Here is a 17,176-nt window from a genome sequence, read left to right as displayed (position 1 = left end):
ATGACATAAAAAATAAGTAATCCAATGGCAATTTCGACAGCATTTCGGTGTGTTTTGCATCCGTCAGGGCGACAGAAGGGTTGTGCGGGTCCAAGATCCTTGCTTTAAGCCGACATTCGCTGAATATATATATATATATATATATATATTCGAGGTCGGACCGTAAAAGAATCCACAAAACTGCAAAGAATAGAGTTGTGGGTACACTTGTTACACCCATATGCAGTGTACCTTGTTGTGCGAGCGTGCACAACACATCTCTATTGTGCGGGTCTGCGCAACACATCTTCTGTTGTGCGGGTCCACACAACACATCTTCTCAATACCTGCTCCTCTCTCTCTCATTGCTTCTGGCACCTCTCTAAAACTTCTGATTATGCAAATGAGAGGAGGAGAGGGTATTTATAGGCTTTCACATGTGTGAGGCCTCAATTTATGTGTCACGGGCGCCATTCCGCGCAACAGCACTATTCCCGCGCAACGCTATTCACGCACAACACTATTCCTGCGCAACACTATTCACGAACAACCCTATTCACCAGAGAGAGGGATTATAAAGAGAGGGACGCTCAATGGAAAAATGCTGTGCAAATGAGAGATCCAGGAAGAGAGAGAGGGTCATGCGATGGGCAGGCCTGCCTATCTTGCAACCTTAATGCGCAACAAACCAAATTCTTATTGACTCGTGCATTTTTTGTGCCCCAACAAGCCCATCATCCCTCGACCTATAGAAAGCCATGTAGTTACATTACGTGGAAAGTTAGCATGTCGTCCCATCATTAATAATCATCCTCGTGAGGCACTAAATCGTCTCCCAAGTTACCAATTAATTATCTCATCGGCTTTTAATGCAAGTGTATATACATCGAACATCTTAAATATATCTTTGAAAGCCAATTCATTTTTGACACCCAAGTTGAGACACTAAGATATCTTGAAATCTTTTGGTCTTCATACTCAGGAAAAAAAAAAAAACGTGCTCGTGATATTAATTTATGGAACTCCATGGCATATTCATTTACCGATTTATTCCCTTCACTTAAATTTTAACATCTTTGACAAAAGTCACAAGCATAAATCGCAAGTAGAACTTTTTAACTTATTTTTCATCTTTTCTCAAAAATTTACTTTCTCCTTACCTTGGGAGATTCGTTAAGCTTGGAGTCCCACCATGCCAACTTGTCACCAGATAACTTAGCTACCAACTTAACATTCTAATTGTCCATGATTTCCTTATAATGTCGTTACCATTACGATATGGGATATAAAGGTTGTTACAACTCCCGTAATAGCCGCTATAGGCTTCTTCTTTTTTGAAAAAATATTTTATTGGCCTCATAATGAGCAATTACATTACCAGTTTTTGATACCTTGCCTTTTCAACCTTGCTTAGCCAATCGATGAAGTCATCAATATGCAACCAACCATGGAATTCCACAAACGTTTCAACAATCGAATGGTGTGATCAATGTATCTTTACAAGTCGGGGCTGCCCATTGTTAGTTAGGACCTTAGTGGGGACATTCGCGATTCGCCTACGTGTCCATGTGCACCAACTTCGGTCTCTGGATTCCCTCTATGTCAGAGCTCTCTCACTTGATTAGTGAGATTTTTCCTCCCGTATGCATGTGTTGATCTACTCGGTCTATGAGTGTATAGATCAATTGGGTTGCTTCCACAAACCCTTCCTATGTCACCCCTTTCAAAACCATTAGGAAATGACTTAAGAGTTAAAAATACCCATAGATGAACCACTCTGAAACCAATATTGTCCAACCCAGTTATCGAGTCAATGAGATCTCGACACCCAAATTGCAAAAAATATGAACAAGAGTCCACCCACAAGAATATTAGAGTAGAGAGGGAGAAATAACTTTATTGATATCAAACCTTTTTTTCTTACAATACTCAAGAAAACTTGAACTTAGAAAATTTGGAATGCCTACCTTCCAGACATCGATTGCCTATGATTTTAATATATACATATATATATATATATATATATATATATATCGGCCTTGTAATGGGGCCATAACTGGTCTTTTTTCCGTAATAGCCGTTACGTAATCGTTTTTGGATACCTTACCTTTTTCTACCGTAATCAATCAATGGAGTCATCAACATGTAACTGACTACAGAATTCAACAATTTCTACTTTAATTCTGAGCTCTCTGTCATGTCCCAACAATCGAAGGATTCAATCATTGTGTCTTCACAAGTTAGGGTTGCCCATTGTTGGTTAGGACCTTGGTTGGGGCATTTCTCTACGTGTCCAGATGCTCTAACTTCGGTCTTTATATTCCCTCCATGTCGGAGCTCTCCACTTGATTAGTGAGATTGTCTACCATGTACGTGAGTTGACACACTTGATCTGTGAGTGTGCAAATCAATTGGGTTAATTGCAGAAACTCTTCCTATGCCACCCCTTTCAAAGCCATTAGAAGATTATTTAGAGTCGAAAATCCCCAAAGATGACCCACTTTGATCCCAAAATGGTGCAACCTAGTTATTGAGTCAATGTGATCTCGACACCCAAACCGCAAAGAAAGTGATAAGAATACACCCACAAGAATATTTGATTAGAGAGGGAGAAATAACTTTTTGTTTAGGATTGAGGGAGAAATAACTTTATTGATGTCAAACCTATAATACCTAAACCTCACACAGAAAATTTGAATTGCATAACTCCACCCCCATTGACCCTGAAAACAATCTCTATGAATCTGTAATGAAAATCCCCCAACTACTGATCGATTTCAAATCAATCTAATCCATCTAAGATGACAACAAGCCCAATATTGGGAAAAGCAAATCTAGGAAATAATCCTCAAAATCTTCAATCGCATCTTTAAATCAGCCCTCATATCAATTACATCTTTAAATCAGCCTCCATATCTTCCACAAATAGTAAATGGTCATTCCTGACATTTAGGCCCTAATATAGCAACAAACAGTCTGAAATCAGCATATGTTGGACACTATAGTAGGCCATGGGCCTACATTAGTACTGCTTATGCTGTCATTCGTATGCAAAAATAATAATAATAATTAATAAATACCATAGTCACATGTTATTTATACCCCCAAAGATATGTTTCTATAAATTCAATTATCTAGCAATTTCCAAGTGCTACAAGTTCATTAGATGAGAAACAAATCCCTAGATGCAGAGAAGTCATACCCAAAAAATTCTTTGTGATATCTAAAAATCCAGCTTCAGAAAAAATCTCCTGCATAGCCTTTACTCTGGTCTCTCCAGGCACTGATAAGTCGTTTATGAACTGTGAAAACACAGAACTTTTCTTGGAAGCCTCGACAAGGTCAAGAAGCTCGGATTCAACTTTGTCCAACAAGTTAGCTTTGGATGCTGAAAGGAACAGAGCAGAGGCATAGTTCCCAGACACTCCAAACAAAGCCAAAGGTACCTGCAATGTCATGGAGAACCCCCAAGAGAAAATCAGCATGGGTAGAACTAGCACTTAAAAGATAAAATTTACTGGAAAGTAAAAGAGCAATAGATGTTCTTGTCAGTAAAATAATCCTAAAAGCTAATCACCCCACAACAAAGATGGAAGTATAAGAGGAAGAATTTTTAGAATGCATTCACCAACAAAATTGTGAACTATTATCCATGTGATTCATTCAACTACAGACATCACAGAGTCTTGGAAAGAATTACACAATTTGATGCAAGTCCCCAAGCCCATCAAGTGTCAAATTTGTGGGCTGTGCCTGTTCGTTGATGATTTCGGGCCTAAATTTCAGGGTCTACAATTGCTGTTTTTGAAGGATTCTAGTTCAAGATTCTGCTGATTCTTTGAAGATCATGGAGGCTGATTCTCTGGATTTGCAAAAGCTACTTTTTAGACATTAAATTTTTGAAAAATCCTTGAACATTCATTTGTTGCTATTTTGGATAGATTTTATTGATGTGGAATCAATCTAACAGTTGGGAAATGTTGTTAGAATTTAATAAGCATTTTAGGGTGTTTCATCAGGATCTATAAATAGGGGTTGTTCTATGAGTAGGGTTGCATGAAGCTTGAAGCTAAGTGCCAACAGATACAGGAATGGAAGCGGGAAAGAATCTGTTTCAAAATGTTTCAAGTATATACAGGTAGCAAATGAGAGAATTTCTAGAATTCTAGTGGGTGCATTCTTCATCCATTCTTGCGATTTGAGCATCGAGTTTGGTATCAGAACGGGTGAGCATTTGCAGATTTTTATTTTTTATTTTTATGACAACAGGGTGTCCCCGCCCCTTTAAGGCGAGACTATTCCCTGCAGATTTTGACTCTACATGTCTCATGATGGCTTCAAAAGAAGTGACACAGTGGATATATCAACTCACACATAAGTTAGACAATGATACTAATAGAGTGAGAGAGCTCCAACATACTAATAGAGTGAGAGAGCTCCAACATGGAGGGAATTTGGAGGCTGGAATTAGAGCACGAGGACACAAAGAAAGTCAACAACAGATGGCCACAACTGGTGAAGGCACCAATGATCAAATTCTTTGACAGTTGATAAATCTGGAATTAATGCAGAAATTCCATAATCCCACAGTCCTTTGCACATAGACAAAAAGACCATTAGAAGGTTAAATTGGAAGCCAAGAAGTTTTTCCATCACATATTAACAACGGTCAAACAATCTTCAAGCTGAACGAATCCATCAAGGCAAGGGAAAGGTAATTTCTTGCGAAAAATGAAGAAGAAGGTGGAAAGAAAGTTCTTACCCATGACTTACACACAAAACCTCTAGGAAAGATGTCACAGTCCGTTAAAGAAACAAATCGTTAAATGAATATATCTAGGGATTTCATGCATTGACATCACGAGCAAGATTGCACTAGTACAGAGACCAAAAGTTTTCAAGATATATTAATGGTATTAGCACGGATATTAGGAATAAATTGGCTCTCAAAGATGTGTTTAAAATGTCCAATGCTTACACACTTGCATTGATGGCAGAAGAGATAATTAATTGCGGACTTGGGAGATGATCCAACATCCCACAAGGACCATCAACAATGAGGCAGCAGGATAACTTCCCATGTAAGACAACCAAGACTTCGGAGACAACACACTACCCCAAAGCACCAACATCGATGATGGAACAAGAAGCTAACTTCCCATGTAAGACAGCCACGGGACCTCCCATAGGTTGAGGGATGGTAGGTGGCTCTGGATGAAGGATTACTGCTTTTAATAGAGATGTTCAAGCTTTCGGCTTGGGTGGCATTCTGCTTGACAACAGGGGAAAGATGGCCTTCGGTTTCTATGATCCTTCCAGGGCAGACCCGAAGATGAAGGCTATTTCCTTCCTCCTTAAGAAGCTGTCAAGCTGTATTTAAGCATTTTTGGCATTAGCATCTCTATTGAATGTGTGCTTACAAAGGTTATTAGTAGGGCTAATGAGGCAGGTTGCACCCCATTGTCTCTTCATTTTTTGTTTAAAGAAATCAAAGCTTTTGCTCGCAAATTAAATATTTCATTTGCTCTGCTGGCCGGTGGTTTTAATCCCACTGTGTTCAATCTTGCATTTGCAGGTGTTTGTCCATCCATTCCTTTGTTCTGGGAATTCCCTTTCCCTCTTTTAATGAATGACCTTTGTTATCTTCTAAAAAAAGGTAGCACTTCATGTAATGTAAGTGTGAGAAGCTACGACATCGTGCTTTTGAATGTCCTTCACATAAGTCCAAAGTAAAAGCGGATTTGGTCAAGGAAAGAGACTATGTCAAAGACACCAAATTGTGTGCAATAAAAAGTAAAGCATTAGAATAAAGAGCATGTGATGATAAGGCACAAGTTGTAAAAAAAAAATGCAACAAATGTGTATGGAGATAGCAGGAGACGTTGGTTATTGGTCGATGCTAGGGATAAATGAAGGGCAATAGTTGGAGTACAATAGGAATGTGTTAAGTTCGGCTAGATTCACGATTTTAGTGAACGGATCACTCAAAGGTTGCTTCAAATGTTCAAAAGGCATAAGGCAAGGAGGTCCGCTTTCCCCTTTTTTGTTCGCCATCATTGTCGAACCCTTGGGTAGGATGCTTTCCAAAGGTCAGGAGGTGGGGTTGTTTATTGGGATCCAAGCGAGCCATGAGATCCCTCCAATCTCCCATATTCGATTTGTGGATGATATGATTCTTTTTTACAAGGCAGGCAAAGTTAAGATTAATAATCTAAGTATGATCATCCAACGCTTTGAAGTTCTGTCAAGTCAAAAGGTAAATTTACCCAAACGCGAACTACTCGAAACCCATATGGTTCACAATCCATATGGACAAGGAAGAAAATGGTCTCCTAGCTGATCTCTTGGGATCCAAGGCAGGATCAGTCGCCTTGTCTTATTTGGGCCTTCCCCTATGTATTGGAAAGCCAACTAAGCATCTTTGAGACAAGGTGGTGGAGAGGTTTGAGAGACAATTGGCAGGTTGGAGGGGGTGGTATATACTCTTGGCAAGCAGATTACCCTTATTGAAGCAACTTTATCCAATCTTCCCATCCATTTCATGTCTCTATTCAAATGCCCAAAGGCGGTACTTCATCACTTGGATAGGTTAAGGTGGGATTTTCTTTGGGGAGGTTCAGCCAAGAAGAAAAGGCTTCACCTTCTGAGGTGGAGTGAAGTGTGCAAACCCTTTGTTGAAGGTGGCGCCAATATTCAATCCTTGGAGCTGATGAACAAATCCCTCTTGGGCAAATGGTGGCAGAGATTTGGTACAAAGATGTGAGCTCTTTGGAGAAGGGTGGTTGCTAGCAAATATGGATGTACGAATGGAGGATGGTGGACTAAGAACTCTTCTATTTATAGAGCTTCCCCTGTTTGGAAAGGCATCTTCGGAATGAAGCATAAGGGGCGGCGGGGTTGGGTGATTTACCACTTCAGGATCGGTTCCCCGAGTGTTACTAATCTAGCCAAGGAAAGTAGCATAACGATCGACAAGTAATTTGAGCTTCATGGCGAATCAGTTGTGTAGTATTCGCCTTGCCGCCGATCCCTTCGAGATGAGAAGGTGGAACAGTATGTTGCTTGTTGGAATGGTTGCATCCTTGTAAGCCAAGGGTAGGGAAGCGATAGTTTGATTTCGACAAAAGACAAATTAAGAAGCTTCACAGTTAAATCGTTTTACTTCATGCTTCTGAAGAAGAGGAGAGTTATGGGAAGACTTCTCATGTGTGGCATTATGGCGCTCCTCCCAAGATAGGGGCTTTTGGTTGGCATGCCTGAAGGAATAGAATTATGACCATCAACAATCCTCAAAAGCACCCATTGATCATCTTGAATATTTATCTTTTGTGTATGTCCAATGCAACGTTGGTTAACCTGCTCATCCATTGCAACTTTGCTAGCCATGTTTGGACACCTCTCATCACTAGATTCAATCTAGTGTGGTCTATGACCTTCGAAATCAGCGACCTTCTTTTAGTTTGGTACAAGGTGGCATTCCGCAAGAGTGTGCACGCAGTTTGGAGGCTATCTCCTTGCTGGATTGTGGGCTATCTAGGGTGAGAGGAATGGTAGATGCTTTCATAATGTCTCCCATGATGTCGATTGGGTCATTTGTAATGTGTGGAACATTGTGACGGAATGAACGGTGGGCAATGGATGGTTGGGAAAGATGTAATTCTTATTTTCTTTTATTTTTGTTTTGTTTCTTGTTTCTTGTTTCTGTTGTTCTAGCTTTGGCACTATCTCAGCGCTTTTTCAATGAAAGTTTCAGTTATCTTTCAAAAAAAGAAATGGTTGCGAAAGATGTAATTCTTATGTTCTTTCATTTTTGTTTTGTTTCTTGTTTCTTGTTTCTGTTGTTCTAGCTTTGGCACTATCTCAGCGCTTTTTCAATGAAAGTTTCAGTTATCTTTCAAAAAAAGAAATGGTTGGGAAAGATGTAATTCTTATGTTCTTTCATTTTTGTTTTGTTTCTTGTTTCTTGTTTCTGTTGTTCTAGCTTTGGCACTATCTCAGCACTTTTTCAATGAAAGTTTCAGTTATCTTTCAAAAAAAGAAATGGTTGGAGCACAATATTTTTCACACCACTTGCAATTTTGGTGAGAAGATACGCATGATTCTAATAGATGGGACAAGTTGTGAGAACACACTCTCACATTTAGATAAGCTAAAACTGAAAGAACATGCAGATCCACATCTTTACTAGATCCATTGGAACAAGGTGAAGTCTCTATCAAATACAAGTACTCAGTATCCTTCTCTAATATTAATACATGGATGAGTTGTAGTGTGATGTAACCTCCATGATGCAATTCACATCTTGTTGGGAGACCATGCCTGCAGGACTACGATATGGTGCATTTACTTGGACAATTGAACTACCACCCATTTGACCATTCATTTGTCAAGGATGGTATTAACATAATGTTCAAGCACCCAAGTCCGATAAAGATGAGCAAAACTCGCAAAAATTACAGAAGCTTGAAAGAAGGAACAAAAGGAGAATGAGGTGAAAGATGGGAGAAGTAGAACATTCAACTAATGGGAGGATGCATGAGATTTTCGTAAAAGTTTTGGAAGTATGCTCAAGGAAATTATGAGCCATTTGAATGAGTCCAACTAGAGTGGTGTTGTTTGTGAGAGAATCTATGCAGGGAAAACAAGTTTACCAAAGCCACCTACAGATTAAGCCATGGTGACATAATGGCAGATTAAGCCATGGTGACATAATGGCCAAGACTAATTCAGAAATGACTAATGATGGGAGCAAATAGATCCCTTCATGTAGGCTATTGAGGGATGGGATTTTGGATTAAAGAAAGTGGATTTGTTGACACCTCTCAAAAAAAAAAGGTGGATTTGGTGATGTTTCAAAATCCTTCGGTCAAACATAGGGTTATTTCGAACAGAGCACCGAGGGCCCTTCTCTTGCTCCCTATTTAGCCTAACAGCCGATTGTTTTTCGTCCACTTTTAGAAAGGCTTCTACTTTGCAATTTGTTCAAGTAATTGAGGTTCGTAAGAGCATGTATCATCTTCAATGCAACAATGACATGATGATTACTTGTACAGGCTTCTCCACCAGGGGTCCATGGCTTCTTGCTCATGGAATCGTTGAAGGTTGCTATCACTCATTCCTTAGGATAGATCACTTTCATTAAGGAAACATTTTCCAATTTGCCATTATGTGTGCAACATTTTTTGTTACAGGATCAGAAAGAATGTCCTTCAAAGAAGTGATGGGCAAGCCAAGAAGGAAAATGAAGACGAATTTTAGGAATTAGAAGCCTGAGGCACATTAAATTTGTTCTTTTGGGGCAATGGTGGAGGATTTTGAGAGCTGTTTCAAGTTTCAAAACTCCATCCGGCTAAATATGAGATGGAGGTCAGCTTCTCGAAACACGCAGTTAGAAAGCAACTAACTCAGCTACCTAGAAAAGCTGAAAGTTAGTGGTTGTTCATGTTAACAAAAACTTTGGGCTTGTGGTCAAGATTGAGACGGCGATTTTGACATTCTTCTCTGGCAACACATATGGGGCAGCTTTCAAAGAAATCGTGTCTCACTTCAACTTGTGCAAAAACACAGCAAACAGTGGAGATCCACCAGAAACTTCATTACTCAAGAAACTTGCAACTCTAGCAACATCGAAACAATAATAGCATAAACCTGGTGCCTTCTACCAGATCATGGTTTGTGACTGATATCAGAAGAGATGTACACCAAAACAGCTGTTGCTGTAAAAGGTAAGGTATCTAGAACATCAGATCGAACATTTTCCTAGCCCCAAAATGCTAGTATTCAGTACCCAAAGATAACAAGGCATTTGCCATCATAGGTGTTTTTTTTTAACCATATATTGTGTACTCCTTTAAGCATACCAATAATGTGCTGCAATTTAGAACACTAGTTGGAAAGACAGCCCCTTACCAACCAAAAAAATATCAAGAACAAGAACTGTTGGGCAGGTTGAAGATGGAAACTGAAATGTCAAAAACTGAGGGAATTTCTCACAATAACTGAGGTAAAATGAGTAGGGAAACATGTTCTTCAATTGAATGCCACTTTTATAACTCATATAGTACAAAATAATTCTATTTACACAGCTCTCATATTGTCAAAAGGTTGAAAAATATATTTCACCTTCACTTTTCCTTCCTTTGAACTGGTTGCAGTTGCATAATTCCTCAAACTCTGCTAAAAGAAGAACAATGAGTCAGACCACAGCCATACCAAGAGAACCAGCTACTTATATAAGTAACCAACGAATACCATTTTCTGAAAATAATCAATAGGAAAGATATATCAGAATGAGGACAGTACAAATTATTGCAGCATCTGAATAGCAGAAATAAGCAAAATATTAGAGGATGAATGGATTCACCATCTGTGCATATTAAAATGAGGCGAGCAAGTAGTACATCTGCAATAGGAAATATAGAATGGTGGGCCCAAACTAGAGGAATTTTGGTTGCATCAGCATTCCATATGGGAAGCTCATACTTTTCAGAGACCCAAAACTGTTCATCCGAACCCGCTGGACAACTCAAGTTCCAGACATCCGATTGTTACCCAAAAATGGATGGTTAAGAATAAAATGGAGTCCACAGATCATATGCAATAGAAGAAAAAGACCCACCAATCTGATGGCTGGGAGTATTCAATAGAGGAAACTTTCATCCCTTCGACCATCCACAGTGAGCCCATTGAAATGCACAGTCTGGATCACTTAAATGTGGCTACCCTACCCATATGGCATGCTGCCCAAATAAAAATCATTTCTGCTTTGGGGAGGCATTATACGATGCTGGCAGCATTCTATAATAAGGCATTACACGATGCTGATTCGAAACAAGCAGTGCATTCAGTTCTACAGAACAGCAGTACAAAAGGCCCATTTCTCAGACATCCAGGCAATTCACACGGACTAGCGCATCATGGATATTTCATTCCCCAAAAGCACCAGCAATTGAGCAATCTCAATGGTTGGATTGATTCCTACAGATCAACAGTTAGCCAATGGCTGATCAACCAATCATATGACTAACATTTTTTTAAACTGAACCCATGCACGGTGGGGCCAGAAGATAAATGGCCAAGATCAGGGGTTAACCCCAAAAAATAATAATAATAATAATAATAATAATAAAAGCCATTTCACCCAGCCTAAATAGTACACTTCCGCCGGTATAACACCTCTTAAAGACTTTAAAAAAACAAAAGCAATATCAGTTTTACTATAAACGGCTCACATTGATTCATTTACCACATGAATCGGCTTAAATCAGTTCAATCTTCCAACGCAATTGGGGATTTCATAACACAAATACGATCTGATAGTCACAAAGGAATAGATGAAAATGATGAAAGAGACCCTATTTTTTTCCTTTTTACCTCGGTTGTGGCGAAATTAGGACTGGCGGAGCTCCTTTGAGTAGCAGATCTCTGCGTGAAAACGTGCTCGGTTCTCAGGATCCTTTGGATGAGAGCTAAATTAGGTCGATGACGCCCCGCCAAAGCCATTTAAGAAGAAAAGGCAAACCCCTATATTTTTCGCTGGTGACAGAAAGGGAGAGAGCTTAGGCCCAAGGAGATGATGAACGCGCAATCGGGATGGAACGCTGGGATCTGCAGGTTTACCTTGCCTGTGCCCTCGAAGTTATTTTTACCAAAAAAATAAATAATAAATAATAATAATAACTAATTAGTGTCGAATTTACGTTCTGATAACTTCTTTAAAAGGTTTTCAAATAGTTACCTGTGGACTGGAAACTACGGTCAACCAGGACCTAGCAAGCGACGGACGGTCCTGTCAGCGGCTCCGTGGGCCCACCGTAATTTATATGTTTTATCCACTCCGTCTATTCATTTTGAAATACCATTTTAACATATGATTCTAAATAACCGAGATATGTTGTAGGCTCAAGTGGGCCACACCACGGTAAGCAGTGGAGATTGAAAGCTTACCGTTGACCACACCACGGAAGATCTGGATCAAGCTAATATTTAATTTTTTCCCTTCCTACATGCCCACGTGACCGTATGCAAAGGTTGGATGGCAAATAAACATCACGGCCAGCTTCTTTTTCTTCTTTTTTTTTTTGTCCTTTTTGAGTGCACCCTTCGTTAGTTCACACTTCACTGCTAGCCACCCCCACTGGGAATCGATACCAAGACCTCACGGCCAGCCTTACGAAGCTTTCAACCGTAAGTTCACACTTCACGGCCAGCCTTAGGAAGTTTTCAACTGTAAGAGTTCAATCCATGCCATATACCAGGCCCTTTCTGCTGGCTTTCTTAACAGCCTGGCTGGGTGGGCCGTGAGAGACCCATGCCAAATCCAACCGGACTACCACACCTGTCACTCTATTTTAATAGAGAAGGTCTCATGTTCAATTTATCAAATGCTTCCTTCCTAACGGTTCATCTAGATGGTTAATTATTGGGTGAACCATACAAGAAAGTTGAATATGGACTGCTGATCATACGTTTCCAAACTGTCCATTTTTATCATGTACATGTGAAGCACCCAGCTTTCCTATGTCATGAAATGGTCGCAATTGAGCCGGCCTGTCGAATGAGCCGAATCATGTACCGCCGTGCTCGATTGACCCCTTGATCTCTCCATATGCAAATCCCATTAACCCTTTAATGGTGACCAACTGGGACCCGTACATACCACTCTTCCATTTCATTTCTACACATGGGACACATGTGGATTATGCCTGCATGGTTGGTTTGATTGGTTAACAGTTAATGGCCCATGGTCCTAAATCATATTAATCTTGTAATGTTAATACATAGTTGTAGACAAATGGATTAGGGGTGCACATCGAACCGATAGAACCGTGGAATCAGATCAGAACCAACCAAACGGTCCAATTTGGTCCTGTTCTAGAGTACATCGTTCCAGTTCCAGTTCCAAAAATTAAAGAATCGTTTAGTTCGGTTTGGTTTCAATTTGGGGATATGTAGAACCGAACTAAACCGTGATCCGAACCATGGATCCGATCCGTGGAACCGAATCTAGAACCATGAGTTTACAATATATTTTAGTTATATATTTGACTCGTGATTTATGGTTTACAATTCACCTTTTGATTGTTTTCATAAATATATTTTTTCACACTATATACAATATATAAATCATTCATCAAATAGATCACAACGTGAATGGACATGGACTAAATTATAAAATAGAACATGCAATTGGGCTAGATTATAAAAAGTCCAGAACCATGAAATCAATCCGGAATCGAGTCGGTTTTCACAGTTTGGTTCTAGGGTGCTAACTGTTCGGTTCTAATTCCAAAAATCCTAGAACTGTAAGAAATGGTTTGGTTCGGGTTTCACCTCGAACCGGACCAAACAAAACCCTTTTCACCCCTAAAATGGATGTCATGGTACAAAATAAAAAGGAATCTTTGATGCAAATAAAGCTACATTATGCACATAAGTGAAATAAAGGTGATTAAAGTTCATTCTTAATTAGGACCACGTGAAAACATGATGTTATGTGCACGTGTTTCCACATGTGTTGTATGTAGCTATATATAATTTTTAAGAACGTTACCTGTGCCATATGCGCTTAAGGCCTATTTATTTTGCCGAATTTTTTGTATAGAATGGTAAAACCATCATTATGATATTTGCTCATTGCTTCGGGTATAGAAGAATTCCATCTCTAATATAGGGATCATTCTGCCATGTAATAGTGTCTCAAGTACAAGCTCCATGGCCCCCTATATGATGCATGGTATCATCCATGTCGCCTTTTCATCTTACTAGATCATTTTAAGGTATGACTTCAAAAATGAGATAGATCCCAAGCTCAAGTGGACCCATTATTAGCTACTTATCAAACAACTCATTATTTAGGTCACATGATGACCAAAAATACTCGATTAACCAGATTCCAACGGCGGTCCTAACTTTCTAATCCAAACTCGGCCCTTGTTCCAAACATCTGTTGGTGGTTGATAATTGCTAGGTAATCATCATGTTCGTGTTACCATTGGATCTTTTCCCATTCAAACCGGACACATGCTTTTGTTTTAGTTTCAGCTTTTGTTCCTTCTCTTCATCAGTCAATTGTGGCTCATCACCGTGAAACATGGGTTGATCATACAATCAAATCTTGTTTCTTGAGGATGACCCATCAAGGACAGGAACCAACGCCTGGAACGACGAGTTAAGGTTTGGGTTTAAAAAGAGAGTGGAAAGAGGACAAAAGACGAGTAACTCCTTAATAATGTGAATATTTACAAATTTACAGCAACAAACCCAAAACTCAAGAGCCCAGATCAAACTAACAGTACAGCTAACTGTCGCGCACACCTGCAGAAAATACCAACCGCACCGTGGAATAGGCAATATTTCGCTCGGTCGGTTTTGCCCTTCCTCGCCTTGCCCGAGTTCCACTCCTCCTCCTCGGCCCCGTCCGTATCCATCCGCACTTGCCGGCACTCCACACTGCAGAAAGCTCTATCCCTGGAAAATTACCAAGATGCCCTTAACAAGAAGAATTGGAAATAGAGAGTAGCTGTGCCTGTGATTGTTCTCAATGGCTCGTTCTTATTGGAGAGCTTCTGGTCGTTAATTGGGAACCATTGCTAGCCATCAATCTAATTATTAGCATCCGTTCGATCAGTGAGATTTTTCGTTTATGGCCAATCCAATGGCTCAAAAACAACTCAGGTGACGATAACCGTCCGATCATGGAATTTGGACTGTTCAGTATGGGCTCGCCTATGTTTTCCAGTGTTTAAAAAATACGGACCGGACCGGAGGGTTGGACCAAACCGGCAACCCACCCGGGCCGGGTCAGTATATATGAAACCTCGTTTCGTTAATTTGGAGAAAAATATTCTAGAGAAATTATCAAAATACGGCAGCTGGATGTAAACTTTCACATCCATCTGTTCCTTTCACAGCAAAGAATCACTTGATTGCGATATCTGATCCTTAGGTGGGCCACACCACATGGTGGACAAGTACACTCAGTCGTACCATCAGCATCCATGGATTTTGGGTGGATCTGCCTCAACTTTCTCACTGGGTGACATCATGCCTATCCCACTTTGCACGGATCTGATGTTACACACGTGTCAGATATTTCAGGAGGCGGATTGCCTGCGACGAGGGCACAGAGATATTCTTGTGTCAGGAGCTGTGTGGGGCCTACAGAGATGTCAGTGACAAATCCACTCCGTCCATCTGTTTTGTAAGACTAAAAAAGGACAGGTATCTAAAAGTAAGGCGGATCCAAAACTCATGTGGGTCATTCCACACGAAACAGTGGGATTGAACGCCTAGGGGTGACAGAAGTTTTGTATCACGATGATATTTATGCATACTGTTTATCTGAGTAGCAAAAACCCTATTAAACGGTTTGGATAGTATATAAACATCATGTTCAGCTCCATAGAGGTTTCAACGGTAGAAATTTCCGTTCATTCTGTTTCATTTTCTTTAGCCCACCTGAGTTTTATAGCTTCCTGATTTTTAGAATCTTGTACTATTATGGTCTTTCAAAACAGATGGACGGAGTGGATTTGTCACAGATACACCTGTGGACCGGTATGTATCTCGGCCCGCGCTCACAGGAATCCGCTCCCATATTTCCGGAAGACAAAAGGGCTGCCTGCATGTAATCACTTCTCAAGATTCTGTCCTGCGCGTGTACATATCTTCCGCTCCTCTGCTTCTCAAACGAGAGGTTTGCTAAGCGCACACGCGTGTGTAATAAACCTCGAGAACACGGACGCGGATTAGATACTGACAGGTTGAATAGGGAGTCGGCTACCGCAGTGACGTCACTTAGTTCTGTGGGCCCCACTATGATGTCTGTATTATATCCACACCGTCCATCTATTTTGAAATATCATTTGAAGTCATGAGGCAAAGAATGAGGGAGATAAAAATCTGTAGTGGACCCCACCACAGAAAACAGCTGGGAGAGTGATTCCCACCGTCAGAACTATCCTAAGGCCCACCATAATATTTATTTGAAATCCAACCTGTTCAAAAGTTAAAAAGATATGAAATAAGTGAAAATACAAATATCAACTTGATCTAAAACTTCCGTGGACTTTAAAAGTTTTTAATGCCCGGCATCACTGCCCCACTGTTTTCTGGGCTGGGATACACTTGAGCTTTGGATTTGACTCATTGTCTGGATATTTCCCTGAAATGATCTCTCCAAATGGATGGAAGGTGTGGATACAAGAAATACATCATGGTGGGGTCCAATGAATTTGGTGACTTCACTTCAGTTAGCTAGGGTCCAATGAATTTGGTGACTTCACTTCAGCTAGCTAGTCTCACTGCTCAATCTGTCAGTAGCTAATCCGCGCCCCGTGAACACGCCACTAACGTGCCAGAACGGCAAATAGGTACGAGATCCTATCCATCCGTGAGATGGTACGACCTTCTGCATGTTTTTTTTTAAAAATAGATCTGGTACACTCATCATGAGGTCCCTAATATTGGAAACACGTAGACGGGTTAGAAAATTTCAGCCGAGTTTTTCTGAGCCGCACTTTTGTTTTGAAAATTGTGGCCCAGATAACTAGTGGATCAATCTGATTCTTGTCCTAGATTATATATATATATATATATGTATATATATATAGTTTTTCCTTTCTGGTAGATGGGTTGGATCCTGGATTTATTGTTTCATGTTGGGACATGATGGGATTTAATGCACACGCGTGTGGGTTTACCGAAGCTCGTAAAACAACGTACAAGAAAAGGATGAGAAAAGACTAAACTACCCTCGTCGTCTTATCTTTACAGAGATGGAAGAAAGGAAACCTGACCTGTACATGAAGATGTCTTTGTCTTTTGAGAAGGGTTTGTTGCAGAGATTGCATGCATGCAAGAAACGATGGCGGTCATCGCCTTCGAACGTGGAAGGCTTTGAAGGAGAAAAGGCTCTGATAACGCAGCTGCTGCCATTTGCATTGGAAGACGTTGAGATGAAATCCATCTTCCTTCCAGACCCTCGTCGAGCGAGCGAGAGAGAGAGGGGATGGGGGGAGATAACAGAAGAAAATCCTACGAGAAAGAGAGAGCCCAAGAGAGAGAAATGGATCAATGAAGAAGAAAAGCCCACGAGAGAGAGCCCAAGAGAGAGGAATGGATCAAGGAAGAAGAAAAGCCCAAGCGAGAGAGGGGGCGAGCCCAAGAGAGAGAAAGAGATCAAAGAAGAAGAAAA

General features: G+C 40.4%; 2 protein-coding genes across 3 annotated transcripts in view; both read right to left on the bottom strand.

Annotated features, from left to right (window-relative positions):
• The window catches only part of LOC131221222 (ATP synthase subunit O, mitochondrial-like), a 30,595-nt gene extending 18,956 nt beyond the window's left edge, over window positions 1–11,639 (bottom strand). The window contains exons 1-3 of one of the 2 annotated variants that reach the window (XM_058216414.1): window positions 11,353–11,639; window positions 10,102–10,155; window positions 3,182–3,425 (exon numbers count right to left, since the gene is read on the bottom strand). In XM_058216414.1, coding sequence (XP_058072397.1) covers window positions 3,182–3,425; window positions 10,102–10,155; window positions 11,353–11,481 — 427 coding nt within the window. In that variant the 5' untranslated portion in view covers window positions 11,482–11,639. The remainder of the gene's footprint in view (window positions 1–3,181; window positions 3,426–10,101; window positions 10,156–11,352) is intronic. The other variant, XM_058216419.1, reaches the window with a different exon arrangement.
• A 2,589-nt stretch (window positions 11,640–14,228) lies between these two features.
• On the bottom strand, window positions 14,229–17,160 carry LOC131221705 (FCS-Like Zinc finger 3-like). The gene is made up of 2 exons (XM_058217038.1): window positions 16,779–17,160; window positions 14,229–14,448 (listed from the first exon to the last, which is right to left on the bottom strand). Exons 1-2 carry the CDS (start codon window positions 16,946–16,948, stop codon window positions 14,262–14,264), a joined length of 357 nt encoding a protein of 118 aa, XP_058073021.1. The 5' UTR covers window positions 16,949–17,160; the 3' UTR covers window positions 14,229–14,261.
• Between the last annotated feature and the right edge of the window lie 16 nt (window positions 17,161–17,176).

The sequence above is a fragment of the Magnolia sinica genome, chromosome 1 (genome assembly GCF_029962835.1).
Source record: "Magnolia sinica isolate HGM2019 chromosome 1, MsV1, whole genome shotgun sequence".
In the NCBI taxonomy this organism is placed as follows: Eukaryota; Viridiplantae; Streptophyta; class Magnoliopsida; order Magnoliales; family Magnoliaceae; genus Magnolia; species Magnolia sinica.
The sequence above is the reverse complement of the archived record's forward strand: the minus strand, read 5'-3'. Positions and strand labels throughout refer to the sequence as shown.